Below are 12,777 nucleotides of genomic sequence, written 5' to 3' on the forward strand. Positions count from 1 at the left end.
ATTTATTAAACAGAACTATTAAATATCAAGTATTGTGCTAGACTTTTCTACATAAATTGATAATTCTCATGACCAACCAGATTTGGAAACCACTCTGCGATGCTGGGCCACATAACTCCACAATGCTATGCCCAGTACCTTCAATGATAGGACAGGCAACCCCCAAAAAAAAAAAAAAAAAAAAAAAAAAAAAAAAAAAAAAAAAGCCATCCATTTCATCATGGTAAATTCTTCTATTAGCAAATTATTCTAATATTCTCTATTAGCAAATTCTTCTATAATTAAACCAAAACTGTTTTCTAAAAAAGTCTATCCTAGCACCTCTTCTAGTATTACAAATGAGCCTTCTTCTCTCCTATATGAGAAAACAGCTATTCACAAATATGAAAAGTTACTTTGTCTCCAACTTCCTGCAATTTAAACTTGTCTGCCCCATCCTTGATCTTTCTGGTAGCATTCCATCTTTTTCCTTCTTATAATTTACAACTAATATATCATTTGTTTGTTCACTTTTTATAGCTTGGGTTCTTCACTAAACTAGGGCTCTCTGAGTCCAAGGATCATGTCTATTTTGTGCACCATTGCACAGCCAGCATCTAAAACATAACAGGTACACAATAAATATTTGATGATTTAGGTGCATACACTCATAATCTTTGGTTTATATCACCACACTCATTTTTAGAGATAGTGTCACAAGAGAAGGATAAGAGTTCCTCAATTAGCTGATCTCCCACATAGTAGGAAATCTCAGTAAATGGTTTTTAAGTGGATTTTTTAATGATAAAGATCAGCAGCATTTGTTTATTCTATAAATACATATATGGATTTTCTACAAAGTGCAAACAATGTACCAGACACCAATGATATAGTGGTGAGCAGAGTAGATACAGTTCTTGCCCTCATGATGTGATAATGAAATTTAAGAGGTTGCTATATAGAGAAGCAAAGTACACTATTTATTGCAAGACAATTGCATTAAGTTCACATCCTCACATAGATCCGGCAGGGAAACATCAATCCCAGTAATCAGATAATAACCACAGCAAGGAAAAAGAGAAGATGGTAGGCCTCAATTTAAACAAGTAAATCATGGAGTTACAAAGCTGAGACATGAGTGTTCCAATTCATAAATACAGAAAGTAGAATGGTGGTTGCCAGGGGCTAGAGGGATAGGAGAATGGGGATTTGTATTTAATGGGTATAGAATTCTATTTTGGGAAGACAAAAAGTTTTGGAGATGGATGATGGTAACGGTTGCACAACGTTAATAGATGTAATGCCACCAAATTGTACACTGAAAAATAGTTACAATGATAAATTTTATATTGTGTATATTTTAACACCATAAAGAAAACTACAAAAAGAACTGTGTCACACATGGCAGTTATATTTCAAACAATGTAGTAGTCATTTACCATGCACATGTACAGAACTCTGGGTCCTGAGTTTGTTTTTGAGTTCCACGTGCACAAATATGGAGAAACACTACCAACAGCAGGAACTTCAAGTGAAGGAAGACAACCACATTTGACAAATGATGTATCATTATGTGACCAGTGAGAAACCTCAAGGATGCCGACAGCTCATTTTTTACTTAAATTCCTTTTCAGGAAATCTCTCTAGGACTGTGAGACTAAGTGATTGTTTTTTAATTCTCTCACCTCCAAAACACAAAGAAATTTTTACCCCTCAAGTTAAAAAGCTTAACTTTGAAAAAATCCTAAGGACACAACTACCAGAAATGACTATAGGATGAAGTCGGAAAATACTGGAAAAGCTAATTGGAAAATGTTAACTCTGTCTGAACACTCCAACTGCCCTCAGACCCTTCTTCCCACAGGCACCAAGGAAATAAAATTTAGAATCAAGATGCAGGTGGCATATGACTGAGGAGAAAACCTCCTTTCCTAATATAAAATGTAAGGCATACTGCAACAACATTCCTCCGAGCCCTTCTCAGAATCAACCATCCTACTAATCATTCATACTGATAGCAAAACCAGAATAGTGTCACCGCCAAGCCAGTCAAACTGTCAACAACATTTATTATTGTGTGTACAGGGTACCAGTAAGTGATACAAAAGAACAAGTCTCATCCTTTGCCCTTCGAGAGCTCATAATAGGAAGAATAATTATTTCTGCCATACATGTAGGGCAGGGGAGTTGGAAGGCAATGAAGAAAAGAGTGTGAGCTCTGGAGTGAGACAGATCAGTGATCTAACAGCAACTCTATAACTTTTTAGCTGTATGACCTTAATGAAAATACATAGCTAAATTACTGAGGGCTTACCATGCACCAGGAAGTTTGGTCTATAATCCATCCCAGCTAATCTTCACAAGCCCTATAAAGTAAATACTATTATTGTTTCATACATGAACTCAAGTTATTTTAATTTCCCTGAGCCTCAGTTTCCTTGAGGGGATGGAGGATTAATACCAACTTTATATCATTGTTTTGAAAGTTACATGAGTTAATGCGTAAAAAAAAAATAGCTTAAGATACTGTAGACTCCCAGTGAATGAATACTGATACCACTATTTAATTAAATGTCTATAAAATGGCACATATTTAGAAAAATTATTCCATGAAAGTATTTTAGATATTTGTATTTTGTTATAAATAGTCTGAACTATTTGTAAATGCAATTTAATTCAGCAAGTATATGTATTCTTGCTATATACAAGATACTGTGCCAGCTACTGCAATACGCACACCAATATATGACACAATTTTGGTCATTAAGGAGTTAGTAAGCCAGGGAATTAATAACAGAATATATTCTATCTTAAAATTAACTCAACTAACCAAGACCTAAGAGTTGGCCAAGTGGTGAAATATTTTCATTCTGGAGTGTATTTTATTATATTCTCCACCACTGTTTTGAACTGCAATATGACTTTTTCCCTGAAAAATATAACTTTCTACAAGTTAAATACCAGGTTATCTCACTAAAGTATGGTTCCTCTTGTTTTTCACATTAATATAGCATATATTTTTATAAACAACTGTAGTAAGTGAACACTTGCTATTTTTCAATCATCAGTATGCAATTCACTCAATAAAAGAAAACAAGCAGCCAATATTCAGGCATTCTGTTTATAATGACAACTTAAACTGCCATTCAAGCTCAATACTGTCTGTTATAATTATCAGAATGAGTGGAAACAAATGATCAATAACGGGAAAGCTTCTTATTCGTCTCCCATGGCAATGTGCTTTCAATTCCTAGTAAGATTTCCCAAGATATTTATGGGGAAATCTTCCCAGAACATTGATCTCAATTGAAAATCTTATAGTTTGGGAGAATGCAGGGAATTTCCCCATGGAAATGGGGAGAGATATGATATAAGGTACTGGGCATTCCTGCAGTAAATGAGTACTGAGAATTTATAAAATGTTTGAGAGAATTGATAACATGGACACTGTAATTAATGTGCATTATAAAATGTTTCCCATCCCTCCAGGTAAACTCCATCAAACTGTAGTTTTAAAAGCAGTTAACATACTAGAATAACAATCATTAGTCAAAACCCATTACATTTCATTGTGAAATCCCCAGTATTATTATTCTCCTTCATCTTTCCAAGAAAGAATAGCAATCCATGTATATGATTAAGTGATATCACCATTTATTCACACAAAATCAAGCAAAGGCTTAAAGACAGTATTTTTTAATATATCTAGAAATGTCAGTTCAACTAAACTTAAAATTAATATAGATCAATAGAGCAGAACAGAGGCCTCAGAAATAATGCCACATATCTACAACTATCTGATCTTTGACAAACCACACCAAATCAAGAAATGGGCAAAAGATTCCCTGTTTAATAAATGGTGCTGGGAAAACTGGCTAGCCATATGTAGAAAGCTGAAACTGGATCCCTTCCTTACACCTTATACAAAAATTAATTCAAGATGGATTAAAGACTTAAATGTTAGACCTAAAACCATAAAAACCCTAGAAGAAAACCTAGGCAATACCATTCAGGACATAGGCATGGGCAAGGACTTCTAAAACAACAAAAGCAATGGCAACAAAAGCCAAAATCGACAAATGGGATCTAATTAAACAGCTTCTGCACAGCAAAAGAAACTACCATCAGAGTGAACAGGCAATCTACACAATGGGAGAAAATTTTTGCACTCTACTCATCTGACAAAGGGCTAATATCCAGAATCTACAATGAACTCAAACAAATTTACAAGAAACAACCCCATCAAAAAGTGGGCAAAGGATATGAACAGACACTTCTCAAAAGAAGACATTTATGCAGCCAAAAGACACATGAAAAAATGCTCATCATCACTGGCCATCAGAGAAATGCAAATCAAAACCACAATGAGATACCATCTCACACCAGTTAGAATGGCAATCATTAAAAAGTCAGGAAACAACAGGTGCTGGAGAGGATTTGGAGAAATAGGAACACTTTTACACTGTTGGTGGGACTGTAAACTAGTTCAACCATTGTGGAAGTCAGTGTGGTGGTTCCTCAGGGATCTAGAACCAGAAATACCATTTGACCCAGCCATCCCATTACTGGGTATATACCCAAACGATTATAAATCATGCAGCTATAAAGACACATGCACACGTATGTTTACTGCAGCACTATTCACAATAGCAAAGATTTGGAACCAACCCAAATGTCCAACAACAAAGACTGGATTAAGAAAATGTGGCACATATACACCATGGAATACTATGCAGCCATAAAAAATAATGAGTTCATGTCCTTTGTAGGGACATGGATGAAGCTGGAAACCATCATTCTCAGCAAACTATCCCAAGGACAAAAAACCAAACACCGCATGTTCTCACTCATAGGTGGGAATTGAACAATGGGAACACATGGACACAGGAAGGGGAACATCACACACTGGGGACTGTTGTGGGGTGGGGGGAGGGAGAGGGATAGCATTAGGAGATATACCTAATGTTAAATGACGAGTTAATGGGTGCAGCACACCAACATGGCACATGTATACATATATAACAAACCTGCACATTGTGCACATGTACCCTAAAACTTAGAGTATAATAAAAAAAATTTGTAAAAATAGAATAAAATAAAATTGATGTTTTAAACCACAAATGATGCTTCTGATTCTTAAGTTTCCAATTTAATTATTTTCAATTTCTTAATACATTTTTATTCAATTTTAGTTTTATGCATTTCAATGCTCAACATTCAGACTACCTCACTATAAATATTGAAAGACAGTCTCATCATTATAGATTAAACTGATTCCAAATCATCTCAACAGGATATTGAGAACTTACCTTTAACTGAAAATATTTCATTTTATTAAGTTGATACTAATTGACTACAAATGCCAAGTTCTATACTGGTACTAGGCACATAAAAATGACTTCAGAACATAGTAAGAAGGAGAAACACAAGAAAGACAAAAATTAAAATACAACATGAAAACTGCCACACTAGTATTATTATACCAATGCCCCACAGAAACACAGAGGGAATATGCCCTCATTATAGCCCCCATCCTTTCATTTCTACCTGGAAAAAATGGCGACCCTACACTTCCAAAAGAGGTAGTTTTGAGCTGAATATCAGGGGACAAATAATAGCTCACTAAGAAAACTTAAAAAGAATGAAAGAACATTCCAAGTAAAGAAAAATGTAAGACACAAAGCCCAAAGGTATACATGGGCATGGTGTTTTCAGAGAATGTCAATTAGTTGTGTCAATGAGTTGCAGCACAGATGACACTAGGATATGGACAGGGAGTCAGATAAAAAGGATGAAGGTGAAAATAATCTACCTACAAACCAAACTGTAAAGACTATTCTATTTCATGCTAAGGAGTTTACTCTATACTACAGGCAAGAGCTGCTCATTTAAGTTTTCTCTTTGTGTTTGAAAATGATTTCATTGAAAACACCCCTTTACTCACTTCTCATTTACTGAAATGTACTGATTGAGCACCATTTCTCTGCCAGGATTGGCAAATATCACAATGGCCAAAATTTTTCTGTAGCCTGGTTTTATACGGCCCACAAACTGAAAATAGTTTTTACATTTTTAAATGAATGAAACAATCAAAGTAAGAATAATATTTCATGACACGTTTATATAAAATTTAAATTTTAGTGCCCCTAATAAAGTTTTATTTGAACTCAGTTATATTCACTCCTTTTCCTATTGTCCATGGCCACTTTTGTGATATGGTAGCAGAGATAAGTAGTTGCAATAGAGACAGTATGGTCTTCAAATCCTAGAACACTTACTAAAACAGAAAAAGGCTGCTAATTTCTATACTAAATACTGGGAAAACAAGAGGTCTAATTATAGAGATGAACAGAGAAGCAGATCTATACAATTCAGTATGATAAGCACTACGGTACAAGTAATCTCATAATATTTGATTAGCAGATGCTTGGGACACATAGCCCAAATTGTGGGAAAGGATTCTAAATAAGGAAAGGCTTCTTTTTTTTATTGTTTTTATTTTCAAAGTTTTTGAGGAACAGATGGTGTTTGGTTACATGAGTAAGTTCTTTAGTGGCGATTTGTGAGATTTTGGTGTACCCATCACCTGAGCAGTATATACTATACCCAATTTGTAGTCTTTTATCCCTCACCCCCTCCCACCCTTTCCCCCAAGTCCCCAAAGTCCACCGTATCATTCTTTTTTTTTTGTCTTTGTACAATATTTTATTAAAGATCTTTACAGAACGACATCCAGACTCCAGAATACAGCTGCCAAGGAGACCCTGTTATGCTGTGGGGACTGGCTGGGTCATGGCAGGCGGCTCTGGCTTCCCACCCTTCTGTTCTGAGATGGGGTGGTGTGCAGTATCTCATCTTTGGGTTCCACGATGCTCACATGGTCAGGCAGGGGCTTCTTAGGGCCAATCTTACCAGTTAGGTCCCAAGGCAGCATGATCTTCACTTTGATGCCCAGCACACCCTGTCTGAGCAACACATGGCACACGGCAGTGTCAATGTGGTAGTTAACATGGTCTCCGCTGTGGATCATCAGGCCATCCACAAACTTCATGGATTTAGTCCTCTGTCCTCGGAGTTTCCCAGACACCATGACCTCACAGCCTTTGGCCCCACTCTCCATGATGCATTGCGACACACCATGGCAGGCCCTCCTCACAGCAAGCCCTCCTAGGAGCTTGTAATGCAGAGACTCTGCCTGGGCAATGGCACAGACCCCTAGCGGCCACCTTGTCAGCATAAAGCTCTACACTGCCCTCTGGAAAGCCAAACCTCTTCTGAACTACAGCAGTCAGTTCCCGAATCCGCCAGCCCTTCTCACCAAGAACATTCTGTGTTCTGGTGGCTGAGATAATGATTTCTGTCCTGGTTGGCATAAAGGAAAGGCTTCTAAAACTGGATTAGATAAAATTTAGAGACCAAGTGATGAAGAGCCTTACATGTCCTGCTAAAGACTTCCAATTTCATACTGAAGGCAACGGCAAGCCTTTGACGGGTTTTGAGAAGGTCTATGACATGATCAGTTTTATATTTTAAAATGTTGATCCTAGAATAAATGTATATAATTATATTTAATGCCATTTTCTTCCATAGCAAACACAACACTGGGATGCAAGGATTATTTCCTCTAAGAAGAATTAATTATCATTCCTGTCAGGCAATCATTCACTTTTTCTCTCTTAATAAAATAATAATAATAACAATAATAGCTAGTACTTTTTGAGTGTTACCATGCGTCAGGAACTTGCTAAGTGCTTCAGTGTATTAATTCATTCAATCCTCACTGATATAATCTGAGCAAGTAATTCTTGTCGAACTGGGTACATAAAATAATGTAATTAGATTTAACCCTTTTCTGGATGAAAACATTTCTAGTGCTCAAATCACATATTCTTGTCTGCTGTTAGGCAAATGTACTGAACAGTTGTAGCATAAACTTTTAACTCCCTTCGTCAAGCAAGATAGATAGTTATATAATCACTCGTTTATCCACTCCGATTATTGACTGAGTGTCCATCATGTGCCAGTAACTATGCTGGGAAGATATGAGTGTACACCAGCAAGTAGTTCTCATTCCCAGGGGTTCCCATGGCTGAATGAGGGGAGCAACCATACCAGCAATCTCAAACCTGAACCACAGTCACTGTTTCCCCCTTCACCCAGGATTATACTGTTGGATACATCTAATATTTGAAATTCTTATTAAAATATATACCTACTAAGCAGTTTTGTGAGTTGATGTTCTGGTGAGAGAGAGAAAAAGACAGTGAGAGACAAAGAATCAATGAGCATTAGTGATGAAAATGAAGCCAAGAAAGACAGAAATTACCGGTTCATAGAGAGCCAAGGATTGGTATTTCGGCCTGTTTTCCAATAGCAAAATGAATGAAATAACAATGGATTGTTACCTGGAGTAACTAGGTTGGAAGTGGAGGGAAAGGGGCTTAGTGAGGGGAGGGTGAACAGCTACTGTGTGGACAAGAGGTGGACCTCCCTCTGTGATATGTGGCATTTGCCTTGATTTATGCTATAAAAGGTGCAGGAAATTTTTTATACATCTAAATATTTTTTGTGTTAGATAAACTTTCTTTTGAGTTCAGATCTAAATTTAATAATCATATATGCATCTAGGATATAGGATATACTATGCCTTACAGGCTGAGTAACTTTATTGGAAAATTAGATAAAATCAGATAAAACAAAGAATTTGCCATTTTACTGGAGCGCTGCACAAAGTACAAGGTTCACAAACCAAGACTTATGAACCATGAGCTTAAAATCATGATTTTGTAACTAAAAAGATACTGAACTGTATCTGGAATTTCCTCTAAATTTCCAACAGCAGCAACATACCTCTGAGCTTCACCAGAAATCAACACAGAGAGGGAATGATGGCATTTTGTAGTTCTGTACTTTTTCAATTCACCTGAGATGGATAGCTTCACTACTGCATCTACTCCTTACAGTCTGAACTTGACCTGCTGTCAAATGGAAGGAGAAAAATTAGGTACAGAAAAAAACACAAATCTCCCCCAAAAACTTCCCACATATAATTTTCTCTCATTAAATGTTTTTCTTCTGCACATCATCTTTATCCTCAGTTATGTTATTAGAAGACTTATAGGAGAGTTAAATAGGCATTTGTTAAGATTGTGAAAAGTCAAAAGTTTAGATAACTTTGAAAGATTCTTTTTGTATCTGATTTAATTGCAAGTTTTTCAATATTGGAATCAGTTGCCCTACCTCTACTGCTTGAAAACACTCTTTGTTCCTATTTCTCTTGCATGCTTCCTATTTGGAGATATTTTCTACATCAGGCAGATTTCTTTCCCCTCTCATCCCAACAAAATCTGGTATTCAGGAAAGTCAGTAAACAGCTCCATGATCTCAGCATTCATTCTCTTTCATTTTCTGTGTATTCTTGATATACGCTATTGGAAACAGAGTTCCCCAAAATCCACAGCATAAGTAACCTGACTGTAGTATATTAATAGAAAATGAACTCTCATGGAAAGTTAGATGAATAGTTGCCTGGATAGAGATATAGGTCCCACTGTTCATACCTTCTTCTAAAATGATTTGGTGATAATGTCCAAAATGCCTATTGGTTGGTTACAGCACAATCTCTGCAGATTGGTTTTGCTTCGCAGTTAGACAAAGTTAATGTTCCATATGAGAAATCATTTTGGATCTTAAACTATTAAGAAACCTAGAATAAAACTTAGAAAACACCAATTTGGACACTGGCCTTGGGAAAGAATTTATGACTAAGTCTTCAAAAACAATTGCAACAAAAACAAAAATTGACAAGTCAGTGCTAATTAAGCTAAAGAGCTTCTGCACAGTATAAGAAACCATCAACAGAGTAAACAACCTTCATAATGGGACAAAATATGTGCAAACTATACATCCAACAAAGATCTAATATCCAGAATCTATAAGAAACTCAAACAATTGAACAAGCAAAACCCAAATAACCCCATTAAAAAAATGAGCAAAAGACATGAACAGACACTTCTCAAAAGAAGACATTCAAGCAAATAACAAACATATGAAAAATGCTCAACACCACTAATCATCACAGAAATGTAAATCAAAACCACAGTGAGATACCATCTCACACCAGTCAGAATGACTATTAGAAAGTAAAGAAAAAGAATGCTGGCAAGGCTGCAGAGAAAAGAGAACACTCATATACTACTGGTGGATATGTAAATTAATTCAGCCATTGTGGAAAGTAGTTTGATTTCTCAAAGAACTTAAAACAGAACTACAATTCAACCCAGCAACCCTATTTCTCTGTATATTTCTCTGTATCCAAAAGAAAGTAAATCATTCCACCAAAAACACACATATACTCAAATGTTCATCACAGCACTATTCACAATAGCAAAGACATGTTGCCTATCAATGGTGGATTGGCTAAGAACCTGTAGTACATACACACCGTGGAATACATGCTGCCATTAAAAAATGAAATCATGTCCTTTGCAGCAACATGGGTGCAGCTATAGGCCAATATCCTAAGCAAATTAACACAGGAACAGAAAACCAAATAATGCATGTTTTCACTTACAAGTGGGAGCTAAACATTGGGTATTCATGGACATAAAGATGGCAACAATAGAAACTGGGTACTACTGGAGGAGGGAGGGAGAGAGGGAAACAAGGGCTGAAACACTAACTATTGGGTACTATGCTCAGTACCTGGGTGATGGGATCAACCATACCCCAAACCCTAGCATCATACAGTCTACCCAGGTAACAAAACTGCACATGTACCCCCAAATCAAAAATATATGTTGAAATTTTAAAAATTAAAAAATAAGCAAATAAATAAATGAAACACTTTTTAAAAGAGAAAAAATTCTGATTTCTAATGAAAAGCTAATCTTTGACAGCCTTCTCTCAGTATGAAATAGATTTTTTAAATATTATGGACTGTTTGTACTTAAATGAAACAGTTTCTGCATGAAATCTATCATCCATATTTAAGCAGAGTGGGTAAAATTTAGCCAGAACATTGGATGGCTATTGTTTTACAATTGCTATTGTAAAAATAATAAAATCTGTTTTAACTTGCTTTGTGTAACACTTAGTAGAGAATAAGCCTTGCATTTTAAAGGCATGTAATAATGAAAAAGATGTTTTACAAGAAAAATTAGAACAATTCAAATTTTGTATTCTAGCTCTGATTTTTGCAAATTGCTTGCCCCATCTTAATTACAAGGCACATTAGAGTTTTTACCTAAGGAAAAAACATATTTAATAAAAATATTGAGCACCTACCATATGTACTGCAGAGGAACCCAAAATAAAGAAGTAGTCAAGACGAAATTAACTGGTAATACACATTAACATGGCAAACAACCAACCCTGTTCATTTTTTATACCATATATATTTCAGTACATGCAGGAACCCAATCAGTGAGGTTCGTTAATAATTTAAATTCCAAGGGTAAAAAGAAGCCTACTTAAAATATAATTGGAAGAGCTTTCACGTCATCCTGTTTAGATGAACATAAAACATTAACCATGAAAAGGATTAATTAAAATGAGTTTATTGTCTTTCTCTAACCCTCCGATACACTAATGTTGAAATGGAAAGGTTGCTAAGGTGTTCCACTGGTGTGGTTTCCATTCCTCACTTGTTTCAGAGATTTACCTGAATAGATATCCAGTCAAAGAAGTCACATAAAGAAGACAGAAAGAAAAACATAAGTTCCTTTGAGGTTTGCCCTTGAAGGGCCCCTGCTTGGCTTCCCCACAAGACACAACAGGGCAAACCCGTGATGGATTTGCTTTTTTCTTGCTGATACAAACTTCTAAACTTCCAGGTTCTTGGCAAAACCTGGAAACACCTCTCATCACTAGAACAAGAAGATCTGCTTCTTGGTCTGATTCTCTTTCCAACTCCAGCTCAACTTGATCTTTCATGATGTACACTTCCTTGTTTTTCTCACAAACAGCTCTGATTCCTCTATCAGCTGGCAGACAGTGCTCATTCTGTCCAGCTTTGTTTTGGTTTGCAGAGCCTGGGAGACAGTCTATGTTTTGAATTTGCTGAATAATGCTATTATTTGGTTTATTCTTTGTATCTTCTATTTTTAGCAAAGGTTTCCATTTCTAAAAATACTCAAAATTATGATAAATATTTTGGGGATTTGGAGTTTAAACAAAATGGCTTCATCAAAAGAAAGCATTTAGAATTGTAAATTTGCATTTAAACTCTTGACCATGCTGGTGTCACTTATGCGGCAATATTAAACAGCATGAGATAAATCAGAACGCAGCTTGAAATTATAGGCCTAACTTATTTGATTTCATAATAATTTGAGGGTCTTTTCTTTAAAAATCAGTAGCTCGAAGACGTTTTTTTCCCCAGGGAATTCTCTTCTCTTTTTGAATAATGACTCTCCCATGGGTCACAGAATGGCATATATAAAAGCACTATTTCTACAATAATTATTCCTAATTTTTAAATTTAGCTAAATAACATCTGCCACATATTTATAAGTATAAAATTAGACAAAGTCATTTAACTGAAAGCAAACTAATTTAAAATATGTAAATGAAAATGTTCTACGCTGGACCAAGGATTTGCATGTAAGTTACTATTTTGAACTGCACTTGTGTGATTGCAAGATAAAGAATTAACATGCAGCATAGAGCCCTTTGACATAGCCCTAGAAAAAGGAAAATAACTAAGAACATAATATTCACAATCAAACAGATTAATAAACTGGAGTATTGATCACGGGAAAGTGGAGTTGCGGAAAGAAAACCTACTAGAGAAGATTA

At 35.8% G+C, this 12,777-nt stretch overlaps 2 protein-coding genes across 4 annotated transcripts in view; both read right to left on the minus strand.

Moving 5' to 3' along the window:
* The window catches only part of TAFA2 (TAFA chemokine like family member 2), a 555,339-nt gene that overhangs the window by 311,359 nt on the left and 231,203 nt on the right, over window positions 1-12,777 (minus strand). Inside the window, exon 3 of one of the 3 annotated variants that reach the window (XM_063646461.1) lies at window positions 8,830-8,957. The exons of the other annotated variants lie outside the window; for them this stretch is intronic. The gene's annotated coding sequence lies outside the window, so the exon portion shown is untranslated. The remainder of the gene's footprint in view (window positions 1-8,829; window positions 8,958-12,777) is intronic. 3 annotated transcript variants of the gene reach the window in all.
* LOC129010166 (small ribosomal subunit protein uS3-like) lies at window positions 6,675-7,114 on the minus strand. Its single transcript, XM_054444096.2, has one exon. It carries the CDS (start codon window positions 7,097-7,099, stop codon window positions 6,770-6,772), a length of 330 nt encoding a protein of 109 aa, XP_054300071.2. The 5' UTR covers window positions 7,100-7,114; the 3' UTR covers window positions 6,675-6,769.

Source organism: Pongo pygmaeus, chromosome 10 (genome assembly GCF_028885625.2).
Source record: "Pongo pygmaeus isolate AG05252 chromosome 10, NHGRI_mPonPyg2-v2.0_pri, whole genome shotgun sequence".
Lineage (NCBI taxonomy): Eukaryota > Metazoa > Chordata > Mammalia > Primates > Hominidae > Pongo > Pongo pygmaeus.